The following is a 22,434-nucleotide window of genomic DNA, read 5'->3' as shown; positions in this document are numbered from 1 at the left end:
ATAACTTGACCCCAATTAACCTTAAGCATTAAGTGCACTAAAAATCAAGCAGCCCAATCAAATTCATAGATAACTCTTTTAAGCTTTTAAACGGTTTAGTGTACAAATAAGAAATCGATATAAAGTGTAAACCTAGATTTAGCAATTAATCTGTACCATGATAAAAACCAAATGGAATGATTGAAAATGAAGAAAACATGATAATGGAAATGGACAAATTTAATGTAATCCCCTTACCAATTTGATTAGGATATACTCGAAGTATAAAAAAGTATGAATTCTTTAAACTTTCACCACTGATGGTGGATAAGATACAAATTAATACAAATTATTTTAATAACTTAATTCAAAGGAAATTGTTATTTTGCACGAATGTGTGTGTGTGGAAATAAAACAATTGCTTTTAATTTATATATTTCAGATAGTATTTATACTTATTTCTACAATGTTGTTATTTATTTCGAAATTGTTGTTGCTGCTACTGATTTTATTATTATACCCTACAACACTATGTTTGATTTGATTGGCCCAAAAATTATGTAACACCTCGAAATATTGGTTTCCCACATAGAAAAGTATATATGGATCTTCCTAGCTCGCCGAGCTGAGTCGATCTAGCTATGTATGTCCGTCCGTCCGTCTGTCCGTCTGTCCATGTTAATTTGTAATCACTCTACAGGTCGCAATTATGGCCCGATCTTCACGAAATTTAGAATGGAGGTGGGACTGGGGTCAGAATAGAACCCTATTTCTTTTGGAGATGATCGCCAAATGTTTAGGGGTTGAAATGGACCAAATACTGAAAAAATGTCGGATTTTGCAGTAGCTATACAGGTCGCAATTATAAACCAATCGACGCGGAATTTCGCATGTAGCTAGAGTTTAGGGCGGGGAAGAAGCCTACCAATTTGGGTGGTCATCGGATAATATTTAGCGGGTAAAATAGACCATATCTTTTGTGTTGAAAAAATTCAACATTTTTCATTAAACCGCGAATATTTTAAAACCCGTCGAAATCACAAAGCCATGACAAGGTTACTTCTGATCTTTACATTGATGTTAAGATCCAACAAATCGGATATATAGCAAACTATATGTTTATCAAAGAAGATATGCTTGAAAAATCTCATATATGTCGAGAACGGCTGAACTGATTTCGACAGTTCTCATTAATTCAGAATGGCCTCTTGGCAGGAAAGAAAAAACGTCTAAAAAATCTCATAAAAATATCTCTCTAAAGATGAAAATATTGATTTTTTAAAATTTTCTCATATTTTCTCAATTTTGTCATATTTTTGGCATATTTTCATTTTGAATTAAACATTTGGTAATATTTCTACAGCTAACAAAACTAAGTAGTTAGGATATCAGGATATCATATACAGATCGCATTTATGGCCCGATCCTTACGAAATTTTGCATGGGGATAAGATGAGGGTCAGAATAGAAGCCTACTTTTTGGAGATGATCGCCATATATTTAGGGGCTGAAATGGACCAACAAATTTCAATATTGTCTGCAGGTCGTAATTATCGCCCGATCCTCACGCACATTTCAATGGGGGTTACCGGACATTACAAAAGCCAAGCAGTTTTGGATGGCCATCCAAAAATATTCAATGTGTGAAATAGTTTGCCAATTTTTGTAGACAAAATACGAAAATGTCCATTCTAGTGACTTTTTGGAGAATTCACAAATACAGGAAAGACGCACTTCTAACTATTTCGTTGAAGCTGATTTCGTTGGAGAATATAGTCAAATGTCTGTATCTCATATAGATGCGTTTCAGTCAAAAACCAATAATAAATGTTAATCTTTTGCCACATCTGAGAGATTATAGGTCTTTGGGAAATATTGGTTCCAGATCTAAGAAAACCATTTAAGTGCAACATCTACCAATAAATTGGAAATGAGCAAATTAGCTTAGGTTGCTATTATTCGAAAATTAGAGAACGAAACCTGGAATCCTTTTGAGTATCTCGCCCATATAAACTGTATCGTTTATTATAGTGTTGTAGGGTATTCAACGGTCGGCCCCGCTCGACTGTAGCCTTTGCTTACTTGTTTTTATTCTGTACATACACACACACAAGTATCCATTATTTAATATTTTAACATTCGGTCATTTCCATCACCACCCATTTTTCTTCATACATATTTACACTTCATGCTTCAAGTGGGATATAAATGTTGTTACCATAAACTACTGCCAATAAAACTAGGGGTAAACATAAATACTTGGCTTTCATTAACAATCGCTTTGGCCAGAGAAATGGCAAAAAGTTACAAACATTTAACATCAACTGCAGCCACTCCGACCGTTTCCATTGGCGGCGCAGAATATAGATTTATTTTTGCGTGTGTTGACCATCAATAGCTTAAGTGGGGGCGGGAGTTGATATTAGTGGCGGTCTACAGCAGGTCTAGTTGCTATGAATTGTTTCATTACTTGCCAGAATGATCGTTACATTAATGGCATTTGTAAACAACATTTAATCCACTTGAATTGTCTGCTGACACGTTAAGACTACATCTGGGAGGACATGTGCGACAAATGATATATGACTGAAAATAGAGGTAAACGCCTTTACATAGTAATACACTATGCAGAGGAGTGACGAAAAATAAATTTCGAAAATTCCAAAGCAAGGAAATATAAACAGCAAATGGTTGTTATTTGGAGTACTATTTATAATGGCATGGAAACACACATTTGATGATGTTAGAATTTATAGAAGATATCCCACGTTAGTGAAGATCTGTCCTCATAATTAAATTCTAAAATATGCATAAAATAAATTTTTAATAGATTAAAAGCTTAAGTTGTTAAATTCATTTAATTTGGAGAATAATTTAAACCTTTCATTTAACCCTTGATACATTGGGCCACAAAATTAATTTGTTTCCACATTACACCAAAAATTTGTAGATTAAAAAAATTGAGTTAAGAATACAAAATACGTGTTTATACCCTACACCACAAGGTGGTCAGGGTATTATGTCTTTGTGCATTTTTTTGTAACAGGCAAAAGGAAACGAGATAGACCCATAGTTCCTTTTGATGATCTGCATAGAATCACTTTCTGAGTTGATTAATGCATGTCAGTCCGTCCGTCCGTCTGTCCATGTATTCTTGTGAACAAAATGCAGGTCGCATTTATTATCCGATTGAGATAAAATTTTACAAACAACATTTGTTTGGTCCAAGGACGAACATATTGAAATTGGAGATAATCGGTAAAAATTTAGATATAGCTCCCATATATATCTTCGTCCGATTTGCCTTTTATTGTGCATCAAACGTGTAATATCAGCCCGAATAGTATGGAATTTTGCACATACAACCAAATTAGGCCTGAAAATAAGTATGCCAAATTTTATCGAAATCGGTTCAGATATAGCTATAGCTCCCATATATATTGTTGATCCGATTTGTTATTTTTGTCCTCCGCAGCCGTAATATGCACTCTGTTACAACAAAATTTGGGGAAATATATCAAATGCAGCTCAGAAATACCTTTGCTAAATTTTATCGAAATCGGTTCAGATTTGGATATAAACGTCTAATATTTGTCCAAATGGGATGGAATTTGGCACATACGACCGAATTTAGTCTAGAAGGTGCCAGAGTATGCCAAATTTGGTGAAGATAGGTTCAGATATAGTTATAGCTCCCATATATGTTGTCCATCCGATTTATTGTATTTTTTACCCACAGCCGTAATATGAAACTCCGTAAAAACGATTTTCAGGGGAATATATCAAATACAGCTCAGAAATATCTTTGCCAAATTTTATCGAGATCGGTTCAGATTTGGATATAGTTCCCATATATATTTTTATCCGATTTCAAATTAATTTCGCACCAAATGGGCAATACAAGTCCGAATTTAAAAGATACAAATGCTTCGGCATATTTAGTCCTTTGAATTTTAAATTATAATTATAATCATAGCGTGTATGATTGAATTCTCCCATAAAAACTTTCAACTAAATGAGCAAAGTGGTGTAGGGTATCATAAAATCGGCCCCGCCCGACTTTAGGACTTTCTTTACTAGTTTAAGTTTTGAAAGTTTATATCTAAAAAAAAGGAAAGTGGAGGGGGGAAGCTCTATTTTTGCAATTTTTTTATACCCTACACCACAAGGTGGTCAGGTTATTATGTCTTTGTGCATTTGTTTGTAACAGGCAAAAGAAAACGAGATAGACCCATAGTTCCTTTTGATGATCTGCATAGAATCACATTCTAGGTCGATTTATGCATGTCCGTCCGTCTGTCAATGTATTTTTGTAAACAAAGTACTGTTGAAATGCACAAATCATTTGTTTAGTACAAGGACGAAATCTATTGGAATTGGAGATAATCGGTAAAAATCTATATATAACTCCCATATATATCTTTGTCCGATTTGCCTTTAATTGTCACCAAACGTGTAATATCAACCCGAATAGTATGGAATTTGCACATTCAACCAAATTAGGCCTGAAAATAAGTATGCCAAATTCGATCGACATGGGTTCAGTTGTAGCTATGGCTCTCATATATATTGTTCATCCGGTTTGTTATTTTTGTCCTCCGTAGCCGTTACGAATTACAAATACGAAAATTTAAACAATTCCCGTAAATAATGTCCCAAAAATCATAAACCGGACCGAGTTTCACCAAATGAAAAAATTCGTTTGAATATGAAAAAATCTATTCAATTTGGGCTGATATTACGTATATGATGGACAATAATCTAAAATCGGATGAAGATGTATATCGAAGCTATATGAAAATCTGAACCGATCTCGATAAAATTTGGTAGAGGTATTTTCGAGCAGTATCTGATGTCCGGTATCAAATACCATATTACGCATATGAGGAACTATAAAACCAAATCGGATGGGGTATATAGCTATATCTAAACCGATTTTCACTAAATTTTAAGTACCTGTTTCTAGGACGAGTTCAGTCGGAATTACCAAAATTCAGTATATTTGGGTTGATATTAGCCATTTGGTGCACAATTGACGTGAAACAGGTCTAAGATATAAAATGAGAGCTATATCCAAATCTTAACCGATCTTGTTACAATTTGGAAAAAGTTATTTCTGGGCTGTACTTGATATCTGGTACCAAATAACATTCTTGTGGGGTGCATGTTACGAATGTGAAGGACATAAACACCAAATCGGATGAAATATACACAGGGTTGCCCATATTCGACGGACCCATCTGGCAACGCCATAACTTTTGACAGAGATGTCACATCGCTTAATGGCATACCGCGTTTGAAGCGTCAGTCCAAGCAGATTTTTACCATGAACCAAGTTGAAATTTACATTCAACAGAAGAAGTCAATTGTGAAAACTCAACGTGCTTTTAAAACATTAAAAAATGTGAGAAGTGCGCCCTCTAAGAACACCATTAAGCGTTTATACGAAAAATTTTCGACTGGTAAGGCTCTTTCTACTCCGAAGAGGCCATATAAAAGTCGACCAAGGCGATCGGCCGAGAATATCGCTGCCGTACGAGCCAGTGTTGAGAGGTCCCCAAGAACATCACAAAAACGCCGTTCTCAGCAGTTGGGCATGGCTCGGTCCACTTTACAACGGATTATTCGCATTGATTTGCATTTGTTCCCGTACAAAATTCAATTGACGCAAAGAATGTTGCCTGCGGACAAGCCTCGTCGATTGGAATGGGCCCAAAGGACCCAAAGGTCGGTCGAATATGGGCAACCCTGTATATGGGAGCCATAGCTAGATGTGAACCGGTTTTCACCATATTTGATGTACTTGCTTCCGGACCGAGCTTGTCCTAGGGCCAAACAAAAGTAGTTTGGAAAATTTCATCTCAATTGAATAATAAATGCGACCTGCATTTTGTTCACAGAAATACGTGGACAGACTGACTGACATGCATGAATCGACTCAAAAATTAATTTTATGAAGACCCTCAAAAGTAACTATCTCGCTTCCTTCACCATGTTACAAACAAATACACAAAGGCATAATACCCTTACCACTATGTGGTGTATACAATACAAAAAACCACAAATTTATTAATGTTCGTTATTGATAATAAAATGACTTATAATATAGTGTGATAACGAGTCGATTTCGACTTGTCCACATGTCAGTCCAGTGTTCATTAAGGTTATAAGCTATATCTAAATCCAGTCCGATTATCATCAACCTAAAAAGCGTCCGTATCTAAATCAATCTTTCCTTTCCGTAAGGACCCTTTCCAGGCGAGATGTAACAAACAAGTTTGATGTTAGCAAGAAGAATTTAATGAGTGTTCAGAGGTTTTACACAAGCTCAGTTGGGATACCATGATGCTTTTGCCATAAACAATTTTTATCCTTTTAACTTTTCCACACAGTTGCCATGTCATTTATTTTACCATCCACGGCAGGATGTCTACCGGTAGCTTTTTTCTAACTTCAACAAACACTCTAAATGCTCAGCAAATAACAAAGTCATTAGTGCTGGAACTGCGCCTTGTTATGTTACGTTTTCAATTGTAAATCTTCAGGACCCTCTGCTCCTACGGCGAAGTGGTAAAACAAACACAGGTATTAAAAGAGAATGGTTGTTTATCGGATGTTCTCTATTTCGCATTTTTTCTTGCTAAAGATAAGTATCCTGTTTCCTGGCTGGCAATGTTTTTTGTTGTCAATTTAAGAGGTAAAATATTAATAAAGATCCTATGATGTACATCGAGAAAAAAGAAAATGCGGGCTGCGGGAAAAATTATTTTCGTAGACTTGAATTTGTATACACGAAGACAACCATATTTATGTCTCATAATCAAATTTTCATGATCTGCATTTTAAATATTTCTGGTTATTCTCGTAGAATATATATTTAATTTTTCACTTACCAGTTGTAGAGTTATGAATTCGAGGTCCTAACTAAAACACCATTCTGGGTATGCTTTAGGAAAAGAAAACAAGTAAGCAAAGGCTACAGTCGAGCGGGGCCGACCGTTGAATACCCTACAACACTATAATAAACGATACGATACAGCAAAAGATTAACATATAATATTGGTGTTTTACTGAAACGCATCTATATGAGATACAGACATTTGACTATATTCTTCAACGAAATCAGCGTTACCAAAATAGTCCGAAGTGCGTCTTTCCTGTATTTGTGAACTCTCCAAGAAAGTCACTGGAATGGACATTTTCGAATTTGTCTACAAAAGTTGGCAAACTCCTTCACACATTGAATATTTTTGGATGGACATCCAAAACTGCTAGGCTTTTGCAATGTCCGGTAACACCCATTCAAATGTGCGTGAGGATCGAGCGATAATTACGACCTGCTGACAATTTTGCAGTTTCTTGGTCCATTTCAACACCTAAATATATGGCGATCATCTCCAAAAAGAGTATGCTTCTATTCTGACCCTCATCTTATCCCCATGCAAAATTTCGTAAGGATCGGGTCATAAATGCGACCTGTATATGATATCCTGATATCCTAACTACTTAGTTTTGTTAGCTGTAGAAATATTACCAAATGTTTAATTCAAAATGAAAATATGCCAAAAATATGACAAAATTGAAAAAATATGAGAAAATTTTACAAAGCCAATATTTTCATCTTTATAGAGACATTTATATGCGATTTTTTTAGGCGTTTTTTCTTTCCTACCAAGAGGCCATTCTGAATTAATGAGAACTGTCGAAATCAGTTCAGCCGTTCTCGACATATAAGAGATCTTTCAAGCATATCTTCTTTTATAGACATATATATCGCACATATTTTGCTATATATCCGATTTGTTGGATGTTAACATCAATGTAAAGGTCAGAAGTAACCTTGTCATGGCTTCGTGATTTCGCCGGGATTTAAAATATTCGCGGTTTAATGAAAAATTTTGAATTTTTTCAACAAAAAGATATGGCCTATTTTAACCGCTAAATAATATCCGATGACCACCCAAATTGGTAGGCTTCTTCCCCGCCCTAAACTCTAGCTACATGCGAAGTTCCGCGTCGATTGGTCTATAATTGCGACCTGTATAGCTACTGCAAAATTCGACATTTTTTGGTCCATTTCGACCCCTAAATATTATGCGATTATCTCCAAAAGAAATAGGGTTCTATTCTGACCCTAGCCCCACCTCCATTCTAAATTTCGTGAAGATCGGGCCATAATTGCGACCTGTAGAGTGATTACAAATTAACATGGACAGACGGACAGACGGACGGACGGACGGACATACATAGCTAGATCGACTCAGCTCGGCGAGCTAGGAAGATCCATATATACTTTCCTATATGGGAAACCAATATTTCGAGGTGTTACATAAATTCTGGCCCAATCAAACTTATAATACCCCCAACACATAGTGTTGTAGGGTATAAACATCTAAAGGGTGATTTTTTTGAGGTTAGGATTTTCATGCATTAGTATTTGACAGATCACGTGGGATTTCAGACATGGTGTCAAAGAGAAAAATGTTCAGTATGCTTTGACATTTCATCATGAATAGACTTACTAACGAGCAACGCTTGCAAATCATTGAATTTTATTACCAAAATCAGTGTTCGGTTCGAAATGTGTTTCGCGCTTTACGTCCGATTTATGGTCTACATAATCGACCAGGTGAGCAAACAATTAATGCGATTGTGACCAAGTTTCGCACTCAGTTTACTTGATTGGACATTAAACCAACCACACGAATGCGTACAGTGCGTACAGAAGAGAATATTGCGTCTGTTTCTGAGAGTGTTGCTGAAGACCGTGAAATGTCGATTCGTCGCCGTTCGCAGCAATTGGGTTTGTGTTATTCGACCACATGGAAGATTTTACGCAAAGATCTTGGTGTAAAACCGTATAAAATACAGCTCGTGCAAGAACTGAAGCCGAACGATCTGCCACAACGTCGAATTTTCAGTGAATGGGCCCTAGAAAAGTTGGCAGAAAATCCGCTTTTTTATCGACAAATTTTGTTCAGCGATGAGGCTCATTTCTGGTTGAATGACTACGTAAATAAGCAAAATTGCCACATTTGGTGTGAAGAGCAACCAGAAGCCGTTCAAGAACTGCCCATGCATCCCGAAAAATGCACTGTTTGGTGTGGTTTGTACGCTGGTGGAATCATTGGACCGTATTTTTTCAAAGATGCTGTTGGACGCAACGTTACGGTGAATGGCGATCGCTATCGTTCGATGCTAACAAACTTTTTGTTGCCAAAAATGGAAGAACTGAACTTGGTTGACATGTGGTTTCAACAAGATGGCGCTACATGCCACACAGCTCGCGATTCTATGGCCATTTTGAGGGAAAACTTCGGAGAACAATTCATCTCAAGAAATGGACCGGTAAGTTGGCCACCAAGATCATGCGATTTGACGCCTTTAGACTATTTTTTGTGGGGCTACGTCAAGTCTAAAGTCTACAGAAATAAGCCAGCAACTATTCCAGCTTTGGAAGACAACATTTCCGAAGAAATTCGGGCTATTCCGGCCGAAATGCTCGAAAAAGTTGCCCAAAATTGGACTTTCCGAATGGACCACCTAAGACGCAGCCGCGGTCAACATTTAAATGAAATTATCTTCAAAAAGTAAATGTCATGGACCAATCTAACGTTTCAAATAAAGAACCGATGAGATTTTGCAAATTTTATGCGTTTTTTTTTTTTTTTAAAAGTTATCAAGCTCTTAACAAATCACTCTTTACATTCTTATATTGTTACCGTATAATATTCAGAGTGACTATTTTTGTACATGTGTAACAGAAATACATGTCCTGTCGAAATTTAACATGGTCCTTCTCTTCTGAATCATGAAACATTGAAATTTGGAGTATCGAACCGGTAAGGAAAAGTCAAAATTCAGGAGGGGCCGACTATATGATACCCTAGACCACTATGCATATTTAATAGCGCTCCCGTGTCAAAAGAATTAATATATCACAAAATAATTTTTATTTGGCCTTTGAGCAGTTCTAATTTGGAAGGAACTAATATAATTGGGAGGGAACTAATATATGGGAGGCATATCAAATTCTGAACCGATTTCCACCAAATTTGAGAATGACATTTTCATCTTTAATACCAAATAACATTGCTATAGAGTGCATGGTATTACTTCGAGAATGATTATATAAAAAAAATTATTAGGAACCGAATCCATTAAATGGGAAAGTACGTCCCGAAATTAACTCCATTTTGGCTGACATTAGCCAATAAACCTGAAATCGGATTAAGGATATATGGGACCTATATCCAAATCTGAGCCGATCTCAATAAAATTTGGCATATGTATTTCCGAGCTCTATAAGATATCTGGTACCAAATATCATTGTTGTCGAATGCATATTACGAATGTGAGGCACATAAAGACCAAATCGGATGAAACATATATACGGGAGCTATATCTAAATCTGAACCAATCTTCACCAAATTTGTTGTACTTGCTTCCAGACTGAATTTGGTAGGATGTGCCAAAATTAAGGTAATTTTAACTGATATTGGCCATTTGGTGCACAATTAACCCAAATCGGATGAATATATGGGAGCTATATCCAAATATGAAGAGATCTTGATAAAATTTGGCAGAGGTATTTCTGGGCTGTATCTGATATCTGGTACTAAATATCGCTGTTGTGGAGTGCATATTACGAATGTGAGGAACTTAAAGACCAAATCGGATAAAATATATATATAAGAACTTTAGCTATATCTGAATCGATTTCAGTAGGATATGCCAAAATTCGTCAGTTGGACTGATATTGGCCATTTGGTGAACAATTAACCCAAAATCGGTTGAAGATATATATGGTATTTATAAATCTAAACCTATCTTGATAAAATTTGGCAGAGGTATTTCTGGGTTGTATCTGATATCCGGTACAAAATATCATTGTTGTCGAATTCATATTACGAATGTGAGGGACTTAAACACCTAAAGCTATATCTGAACCGATCTTCACCAAATTTGATGTACTTGCTTCTAGACTGAAATCGGTCGGATGTGCCAAAAATTAGGTCATTAGGATTGATATTGGCCATTTGGTGCACAATTAACCCGAAATCGACTTTAGATATATAGGGGAACTATATCTAATTTTCAACCGATTATCTCCAACTTCAAAAAGGTTCGTCCTTAGGCCAAACAAATATAGTTTGGAAAATTTCATCTTAATCGGATAATAAATACGGACTGGCATGCATAAATTTACCACTTTGTGGTGTAGTGTATAAAATGAATTTCCGATCAACGTCGATAATTTCAGTAAAAATTTGTTACAAAATTCAAGTGTTTAAAATATTTAGGTTTTCACTAAAATATTATTTCAAAATCGTGTGGTACCATTATATGGATACCAACCTCCTTTCCTTCTGAAAATGGAAACTGATTTTTGGTATTGTATTGAGTTTATGGAAAGCATATTACGGAGTTGATTGACTCATATGTGAAATTGTAACTCAACCTTTTATTGGACTAATCTCCGTGCTGATTTTTTTTTTAAATGTGCCAAATCCCCTCTATGTGGACATAAAATTAACGTGAAATGGGGCGAACAGGTCTATCCAGTGTTTAAATCAGATTATCAAAAATTTCAACGAAAAGTAATATACAGATCATCAAAGGTAGCTACAGTTCCATGTTGTCGCCTCTTTTGCAAGTTTTCACAAGGCATAATTCCCTGTACCACCCTGCAGTTTAAGGTATAAATACTATGTAACATTACATAACTTCACCAACTTCGATCATCTTAAATATAACTCCTTGATATTTCTTCAAGTGTAAGTGTTGCACAAAGAAATTTTGATGACTTAATTTACCGATGTGCACACATATGGAAGCGTGTATAAATATGCAGTTGCTTTTATGGCGATGGAAACACAATGTAAAGAGTATTATTAATTAATACCTTCAACGGAAAATTTTAATGGCAGCAAGTGTGGTCTGATTATTATCATAATAAATAGATGGGCTTTTCTTTACAAATTGAACACATGTTGAAACGCATGATTGGAGTATTGTAACTCGCGACCTGTTATGTTTCTATGCGATCTACAAATACATTACGATTAAATGAATTGGAAATAAGATTTTTTTTAAATATTTTGCACGAAAAATTTGTTTATATTATTGTAAAAAAATAAAGGAAAATGTGTTGAAGCAAACACGTTTCTTCATATGACATATTATTCAATTTCTAACTTTAAAACAATGCACATCTTAGTAAAATAAAAATAAAATATAAATTTTTTTCGAGTTTAAAACCCTATTTTGAATGCAATTAGCTAACGTTTTTTGAATTTTAGACCCCATAAGTAAAAACTGAAACCAACTTCAGACTGCTGTCATTTCTACACCACTCGCCCGACAGCTATTGAATTATTCCATTGACAGCTCATGATTTCTATGATGATTGTATGATTTCTTTATATTTGGCTGGAAAACAATAAGTGGCTATCGTTAGAGCACTCCAGCATTTAAATGTGAATAAATCGTTTGTGTCTCGTACCATCGCTCGTTACCGTGATACTGGTAGCGTAGCCCGACGTCAAGGAATTGGACGGAAGAAAACAGCAACATCAGCAGAAATGGTTCGAAAAGTAAAGAAGCAACTTGATCGAAACTTGCAAGATTCCATTCGGCAAATATTAAAACATGAGCTCTAGGTAAAGCCATTGAAATTCCAAAATGTGCAAGAACTTACACAGCAACAGAACTCAGAAGAGCTAAAAAGTTGCTCCGCTTGGCCGAAAGTGGTGAACTACCGAATTTGGTCTTCTCCGATGAGAAAACATTCGTTGTTCAGCAGTTTGTAAACAAACACATTGATCGTGTTTACTTGCCAAAGAGGTCAGCTGAAAATGTGCACCTTCGGTTGGCCACCAGAACTCAAGCCCCGGCCATAGTGATGGTGTGGCCCGCTCGTATTAATCGACCGTGGCATCAGAATAAATGCCGAATATTATCGCGAAAATGTTCTGGATTCTTGGGCACGCAAACAATTTGGCCACAAACCTTGGACATTCCAACAGGACTCAGCACCATCCAAGCGCCATCCAAGAATGGTTTCAAAATGAGGTTCCTCGCTTCATTTCCAAGGCACAATGGCCACCAAAATCTCCGGTTACCAATCCGTTGTACTATTGTAGTATTTTGGAAAGCAAGGTTGGCCGTAAAAAATACCCAACGGTCGATAACCTCAAGCAAGCGCCTCGGGCTGCGTGTGACGGCTTCGTTGGCCGTTTGAAGGCCATAACTCGTGCCAAATGTGACCAATTCGAACAAATCTAAACTTATTCTAATATTTGGTGCTATTTCCAACATTTTTTGTTTTCATGCAATAAAATTAAAAAAAAATTAATAAAAAAATATGGCGTTTGACTTTGTTGCAGTTTGTTTATCTCACCTTGTACACTGAAGTTGATAACCTACACCACGCTGTGGTACAAGGTATTTGGTCTTTGTGCATTTGTTTGTAACAACGAAAATAAAAATTTAGGACATAGTTCATTTTGGTGATCTGCATAAAGTCACATTCTGAGTCAATTTATGCCTGACGCATTTATGGCCCAATAGAACGAAACTTCGCACAGCTCATTTAATTATCCAAAATAACGAAAATCATATGGTACCGTTATAGGAGGCTATACCTTGGCATGGACCGACATGTATAATTTGCAACACCAAACATCAAATCAAATAATGTCTCTGCCTACACTCCTCCATATGGCGTAAAAATAATCAAACAAAATTGGCCGAATTATTCTTTCCTTATATCTGTATGTGACCCAACAAATCACTAACCGCCTTGCCAAAAAAAAAGCAATTAGAAAAAAGTCGTGTGCTCCATATATTTTAATTATTAGTTAAAATACGAGTTCATTTAGATTTTTATAATTATTTGCTATTGTTATTTCTATGGATTCCAAATGGATTAATCCATATAGCCAAAATGGAAAAAACACACGAAATGTACATTCCTACCCTGCAGTGCATAACTGAAATAATATGCTATCCCTCCATTTTTAATTTCCATGTTTAAGAATTGTGTCATGGTGACCATGATAATGGTTTGTCATTGTTTTATATTCACATACGCTTTAATGTAAACAGTCGATTTTTTCCTAAAGATTTTTAAAAACTATATGCACACATATACATGCATATGTATATGTAGTTGTATTATATGCCATATATCTGGGAGGTGCAGGTGATGATGATAAGCGAGCCATTTTTATTTTCATTTAATATTATTATATAAGCCTCAGAGAACATTTAAATGAATGAATTAAAAAAAATAATAATCGATAATTTTTAAACGCTGCGTGATTAAGTGATTTTATGATATAACCGATTTAATTGTGAAAAAAAATTAAAAGTTTTTAATACAAATTTTTTGGTGTATTTGTGACGAATTTGTTAGAAAAATACACTTTTATTATGAGATTAAGAGTGATCTTGAGGAAAGTGAATATTAAGAATAGGAATAGGATTGTCTCAAAAAAATATACCATTAAAATAAATGATTATATCTTTATGCGAAAAATAACAAATTCAGTAGTTTCGGCTCAATACTTTATTTTGAAAAACCCAAACATAAATGTGAAAATGTTAACCAAATTCGGGGTGAGGTAATCATTTTATGCAAGGTTAGGACAATGATAAAATCTAGACTCTACTCAGGACTCTACCTCTTTACGATGTCTATAAATTCAGTTATATTGCAAGATCTGGTGTGTACATGGAATATATACATCCACTCCTTCCGATACCTCCCCCATTAAGGCAAGATCTGGTGTGACGATGAAATATAAAGGACCACCACCCCCCCCTCTCTCTTTCTGTTATTTCTCTCATAACCTCATTGACATAGAGTGCATATCAAGGCTGTGGAGGGTCTCAATATTAATTGCGATGAAACATATACAGTGTGAGATGAAAAAACTGCAACCAACTTCAGACTGCTGTAATTTCGAGTGTAATTTCAGTGACAGCCCATTATATTGTTTACAAGCGTACAAAAGCATTTTAGTGAGAATTTTCCAGAAAAAAAGTTATTCGTGATGGAATTCAAGCGTGATAGTGTGATTTCTTTATATTTGACTGGAAAACCACAAGTGATTATCATTAGAGCACTCCAGCACTCCGTGATACTGGTAGCGTAGCCCTGACGTCAAGGAAAACCACAAGTGATTATCATTAGAGCACTCCAGCATTTAAATGTGAATAAATCTTTTATGTCTCGTACCATCGCTCGTTACCGTGATACTGGTAGCGTAGCCCTGACGTCAAGGAAGCGGAAGTTAGGAAACATCAACATCTGCAGAAATGGTTCAAAAAGTAAAGAAACGACTTAAACGAAACCCGCGTCGCAGTGGCTCGTGAGCTGAACATATCGCAATACTCCATTTGGCAAATATTGAAAAATGAGTTCGGGGTAAAGCCATTGAAAATGGGGTTCCTCGCTTCATTTCCAGGGCAAAATGGCCACCAAAATCTCCGGATACCAATCCAAAGTGTCGATCACCTCAAGCAAACGCTTCGCCGGGAATGGGTCAAAATACCGCAGAGCAACATTCGGACATCGTGAGACGGTTTCATTGACCGTTTGATGGCCATAATTCGTGCCAAAGGTCACAAATTCAAACAAATCTAAACTTATTCTAAAATTTGATGCTATTCCCGACATTTTTTGCTTTCATTTCATAAAATTTAAAAAAAAAAAATTGAAATGTATTTATTTATGTATATACACAAAAATAGTTCTCTAAAATATACGCGACTGGTGTTTGATATGGTTCCACTAATCGACAATTGATCCGATTTAGTTTATAAGTTTCTTTTTTTCTGAAAGATAAATGTAAAATACCCCCAACACATAGTGTTGTAGGGTATAAAAATATAAAATGCAACTTACCGTTTCCTTGGGCTGAGGTATACAAGTTATGGATAAAGCTTCTGGGTTACCATAAACATTGAGTTTTTGTAAAAATCCCTGATTAAGAAAATAGGTATTTTATATTTTAAGTATGTAAATTTTAATAACGCATTAAATTTTCCTTCTTGAGAGCCAAACGATAAATGAGATTTGTATATATATTTAATTTTAAATATTTCCATAAAATTTTCTTTGAAAACAATATTTAATGTCATAATGAATCTGAAGACCATATAAAATTATGTGATAAAAATCAGGAAAACTAATGTTTCCTTATTATCGTCATGTAGCAAAATTTCTGGAAAAACTAACTACAGCTGTTCAAAACACATCCCTTGCCAAATGCACCAAAAACAAAGAGTGGAAAAATATGAATTAATCATTTCTGTTATTTTGACACATCATCGGTAGCATCAGTAAGAAAACTGTCAACAAAATTAAATAAATGACAATGTTCTGCCACTTAACAAAAGAAAACAGTATAGCTGCCAACAACAATGTCAACACAAACATGAGAATATCAGCAACTGACATAAGAACAGCAGCAGCAGAACAACATCTAGGGAACAACGATGCCCGTACTGTAACAACTCTAAGTCAAAATATTGTAGAACGTCAAGTCTGCAACATCCACCTACGCAAACAAACCCATCTGAAACATTGTCATTTGCACCCCAAAGGTATGCATTTTTCACAAGCCATCGTCGTCGTCATCATCATCGTCATAATCGTGGTAAATCAGAACGTAGTATATGGGGAACGCTATTTCATCCTAACTGGAGTTCTACCACAGGCTTCTATTCGTTTCACAAAGAAAGCAGGAAAATGCAACCAGTGCAACAGTATTCGTTTGCCTTCAACACTGTACAACAAAACGTTACCATTTGAGGAAAAATTCTGCTTTTTAAAACTTCTATGCGAAAAAGTCAATATCATAGAAGTAAATTATTTAAGGACTACATTCTAAAAAAATAATGGAATTAAAAGAGCACATATGTTAATGATTAAATAAAACAAGTTAAAAAGTATAAGTAGGTATTGCCGAGAGATTTATATATATTTTGACTTATGTTTTGATTACTCTATAAAGTAGGTTCCGAAGGAATGGTGCAAGTTTCCGACTACATCGACTACTTCTTTTATATGAGATATGTGATAATTTTGATGAAATATTGAAATGTGCGTGAGTGACCGATGTATTCCATTTTCACATTTCAATATTGGTATGGGCAAAATTACAAGAAAATCGAACATTTATATCCATTTTTATGCCATCTCATAAATTCCATATTCATCTCAGGTTTCTGGTTGAGAAAAATATTTAGATATGGCAAGTTGTAAAGAATCGCTGTCTTGTTTAGCAATTATGACAGGTAAATGTATTGAAAATTGTGAACTTTTGCGGGTGTGTAACAAGAGGGGGTTCGCAGATATATATCATCTTCACAACCGATCTTGAGTTAGCAAAAATGTTTGTTTGAAATTTGAAGAGAGTTAGATGATTATTTCGCTTTCTTTGAGCGTTTTGTTTTTCAAAATCTTGAACCCTATGTGGGGGAGGTACTATAAGAAGTGTTCCGATCTCTCTACCATATTTGTACCAAATATTGTGTTGATAGAAATATTGAGAATCGGATGTTAAATTCGCGTTTTATGAGTTTCATGGATATTCAAAATTTTGACCCTTTGTGGGGGAGGTACCACAAGGAGTTGACCGACAAGTCCCATATTTACAGCATAACATACGTGTAGAAGTAATGGTATATGTGAAATATGAAGAGAACCGGATACTAACTTCGGATTTTATAATAGTTTTGGTTATTCAAAATTTTGACCCTTTGTGGGGGAGATACCAGAAGGAATGGTCCTATCTCTACCATCGTTACAACAGATCTTGTGTTGATAAAAATATTGAGATGTGCCAATTTTGAATGGAATCGGATGTTAACTACGTGTTTTATGATCTTCATGAATATTCAAAAAGTTGACCTTTTGTGGGGGAGGTACTAGAACGAGTGGACCAATCTCTACAATCTTTATAACAGATCTGATGTTGATAGAAATATGTATATGTGGAAAATCTGAATGGAATTCGATGTTAAGTTCGCGTTTTAAGAGCTTCATGGATATTCAAAATTATGACCCTTTGTGGGGGAGGTACCAGAAGAAATGATCCGATCTCTACCATCTTTATCTTCTCTTGTGTTTATAGAAATATTGAGATGTGCCAAATCTAACTGGGATCGGATGTTAACTTCATGTTTCATGAGCTTCATGGATATTCAAAATTTTGTGATCACATTCTATAAGAGTTATAATTATTCAAAATGTTGACCCTTTGCGGGGGGAGGTACTTGATGGAGTGGACCGATATTGTCCATTTTCTCATCTGCAAATATTATGATTTACAGTAAAATATTTTTTTTTGAAAATTTCGACCTTTATGGGGGAGGCACCAAAGGGAGTTGGCCGATCTTTTCCACCTCCGAACTCCATCTAAGTTTGACAAAAATATTACGATGTACCAAGTTTGGATCAAATCGGATACTCCCTTCGAGAGTTATCGAGCGCAACAGCCAGCCAGACAGACAAACAGACGCACGGACGGACATCGCTAGATCGAATCCAAATGTCCTGAAACGGATTTGGTCCAAAGAGACCTAGGGTCCAAAACCGTTATTTCGATTAGCCATATGTCTAGGGTATAATGACAATATAGAAATCATATTAAACCAAAATTATTTTACTGCCTTATTAAAAATAATTAATTTTTCCAATGAAATATATTGTAATTTTTACAAAATAAGTTTTGTATTTTCTACTATTCGACACAAGGAAAAACCAACTTCAAATGCACACCGTCTTGTTGCGTAGTGTAATCTATAAGCAAACCATTAGCCGAAGTTATGCTTGTCAAGCTAAACATTAACTATAGCTATGTATGTGTCAACATGTTTCGCTTTTCATTTTGTTGTTGTTGTTGTCTTTTTGTGTCATGTTTTTACTGCAACTGTGACAAAAACACAAAAATGCTGAACATGCGCTCTCTCTTCTTCTACTGAATGTTTTGGATGAGTGAATATGATATAAAAGGATCTGTAGTGGTGGCATCAATGCCATCTATGACGATGATGATGATGCTGGAGTTTCCATTGCTAAACCAAGAACTTTGTTTGTGGTGTTATTCTAACGCTCCATTTCTTGTTTCTCATCATGGCATTTGAGAAATGTTGTAACCATGTATTGCACAAAAACTGCGTTTTATTTTCAGGCATTGAGTTAAAATTGTTACCCCTTTAACAGAAAATAGCTAAAATGTATTGAGGTAACAAATATTTCTAAGAAACAAAGAGCAAATTATTGAAACAATTTGTTAGGGAATGAAATTTATTCAATAATTTGAATCTGAGACCCAAAGACCCAAAGTGATATACATACACTTCCTTATTCGGTTCATTTTCGAGTCCATAACTTTACCTTTGAATTGCAATTAAAACCAGTAAAGAAAGTCCTAAAGTCGGGCGGGGCCGATTTTATGATACCCTACACTACTTTGCTAATTTAGTTGAGCTCCACTTAATAATTAAAAGTTTTTATGGGAGAATTCAATCATACACGCTATGATTATAATTATATTTTAAAATTCAAAGGACTAAATATGCCGAAGCATTTGTATCTTTTAAATTCGGACTTGTATTGTCCATTTCAAATCTGAACCGATCTCGATAAAATTTGGCAAAGATATTTCTGAGCTGTATTTGATATATTTCCCTGAATATCGTTGTTACGGAGTGCATATTACGGCTGTGGGTAACAAATACAATAAATCGGATGAACAATATATATAGGAGCTATAAATATATCTGAACCGATCTTCACCAAATTGGCATACTACCTTCTAGACTAAATTCGGTCGTATGTGCCAAATTCCATCCCATTTGGACAAATATTAGACGTTTGGTGCACAATAAATGGTAAATCGGACGAAGTTATATATGGGAGCTATATCCAAATATATATAAATATATCTGAACCGATCTTCACCAAATTTGGCATACTACCTTCTAGACTAAATTCGGTCGTATGTGCCAAATTCCATCCCATTTGGAAAAATATTAGACGTTTGGTGCACAATAAATGGTAAATCGGACGAAGTTATATATGGGAGCTATATCCAAATCTGAACCGATCTCGACAAAAAATAAAAAAGGTATTTCTGAGCTGCATTTGATATATTTCCCCAAATATTGTTGTTACAGAGTGCATATTACGGCTGCGGAGGACAAAAATAACAAATCGGATGAACAATATATATGGCAGCTATAGCTATATCTGAACCGATTTCGATCAAATTTGACATACTTATTTTCAGGCCTAATTTGGTTGTATGTGCAAAATTTCATACAATTCGGGCTGATATTACACGTTTGGTGCACAATAAAAGGCAAATCGGACGAAGATATATATGAGAGCTATATCTAAATTTTTACCGATTATCTCCAATTTCAATAGGGTTCGTCCTTGGGCCAAACAAATGTTGTTTGCAAAGTTTCATCTCAATCGGATAATAAATGCGACTTGCATTTTGTTCACAAGAATACATGGACAGACGGACGGACTGACATGCATAAATCAACTCAGAAAGTGATTCTATGCAGATCATCAAAAGGAACTATGGGTCTATCTCGTTTCCTTTTGCCTGTTACAAACAAATGCACAAAGACATAATACCCTGACCACCTTGTGGTGTAGGGTATAAAAACTACACAAAATTTTAATTGAGTATACGATTGTTATGGGGAAGTATGTTGCTACCTCGAATTCTTTAATAGCAACAGAAATTCCACTTAACTTCAAAAGATTGCAGTTTCCTGCACACTTGGCATTTGCTATGAAATTAATAAATCCGAAGGGCAAGCTCTTCGTATATGCGGACTAAATTTGGCATGTTCCTGCTTTTCTCGTGGATAGCTTTGTTTGTTTACGCATTAAAGTCTTACAATAATTACGTTTTTTTTAAATTCTTGAATTTCTTTTATTATTTTTTTTAGCCACAAAATATTCGTACATAAAATTTTGAATGCATATAAAATCAAAAGGAGTAGCGAAGCGCGCCCGTTTCAGCTAGTATGTCTATAAGTGCGTTGAACCAGTATTTGCACAGTATATGTTATACCTGTAGTAAGGAACTCGCAATACCCGATTTCTGGAAATTCCGTTGAAAAATACGGTTAAAATCATTAGAATACCAAATATCAGGAGGTACCTCTGACCATATAGATAATTTCTGCTGCAGTTGATGGCACCCACTACGAAAATTATCGAAATTCTGAATATTGGATACCAATTATAAATATTGCCCCCAGCCCCCAGGACAGACGGACGGACAGACGGACAGACGGACTGACATGCATAAATCAACTCAGAAAGTGATTCTATGCAGATCATCAAAAGGAATTATGGGTCTATCTCGTTTCCTATTGCCTGTTACAAACAAATGCACAAAGACATAATACCCTGACCACCTTGTGGTGTAGGGTATAAAAATGTAGGGATGTGTGAAATTTGAAGAGAATCTGGTGGTTTTTTTCATTTTATAAAATATATAATTATTCAAAATATTGACCTGTTGTGGGGGAGGTACAGGAAGGAGTGGTCTGGCTGACTTTCGGTTCCAGATATCAGATACAGCCCAGAAATGCATTTGTCAAATTTTATCAAGATCGGTTCAGATTTGTACATAGCTCCCATATATATCTTTAACCGATTTCGGATTAAATGTGCATTAAATGGCCAATATCAGTCTAACTGACCTGAATTTTGGTACATTCGACCGAATTTAGTCTAGAAGAAAGTACTTCAAATTTGGAAAATCAAATTTTGAAAATCGGTTCAGATATAGCTATAGCTCTCATATAAATGTTTCATCCGATTTGGTGTTTAAGTTCCTCAGATCCGTAATATGCATTCGACAACATTGATATTTGATACCAGATATCGAAAATACCACTGCGAAATTTTATCGAGATCGGCTACGATTTTGATATAGCTCCCATATATATCTTCAGCTTGATTTCAGGTTTATTATATGTCTATTATCAGCTCAAATGGAGTTAATTTCGGGACGTACGTTTCCATTTTATGGAACTCGGCTAGGATATATATATTTTTAATATAATACTTCGCGGAGTGATATCATGCACTCTTTAGCAATGTTATTTGCTATAAAAGATAAAAATGTCAATCTCAATTTTGGTGGAAATCGATTCAGAATTAAATATACCTCCCATATATTAATTTCCTCTGAAACCAAACTTTAACTGCTGATAGGAGGTATGATCTAATTCATATAAATTATTTTGTTACGGGAGCTCTACCAAATATGCACAGTGGTGTAGGGTACCATAGGGACTTTTAACTTTTCCTTACTATTTTTTTTTTTGGTATTTTAATGATATTTGCTGCCAGAATTGCTTTAAATTTCGTATTTAAAGTTTGGAATCGGTACAGCAGAAAATTAC

General features: G+C 35.3%; 1 protein-coding gene across 5 annotated transcripts in view; it reads right to left on the bottom strand.

Moving 5' to 3' along the window:
• The window catches only part of LOC101889444 (collagen alpha-1(XVIII) chain), a 662,143-nt gene that overhangs the window by 310,655 nt on the left and 329,054 nt on the right, over window positions 1–22,434 (bottom strand). For all 5 annotated transcript variants that reach the window (XM_059124488.1, XM_059124489.1, XM_059124490.1 and 2 more), the window contains exon 5: window positions 15,893–15,970. In XM_059124488.1, coding sequence (XP_058980471.1) covers window positions 15,893–15,970 — 78 coding nt within the window. The remainder of the gene's footprint in view (window positions 1–15,892; window positions 15,971–22,434) is intronic.

The sequence above is a fragment of the Musca domestica genome, unplaced genomic scaffold (genome assembly GCF_030504385.1).
Source record: "Musca domestica strain aabys unplaced genomic scaffold, Musca_domestica.polishedcontigs.V.1.1 29, whole genome shotgun sequence".
Classification (NCBI taxonomy): Eukaryota; Metazoa; Arthropoda; class Insecta; order Diptera; family Muscidae; genus Musca; species Musca domestica.
The sequence above is the reverse complement of the archived record's forward strand: the minus strand, read 5'-3'. Positions and strand labels throughout refer to the sequence as shown.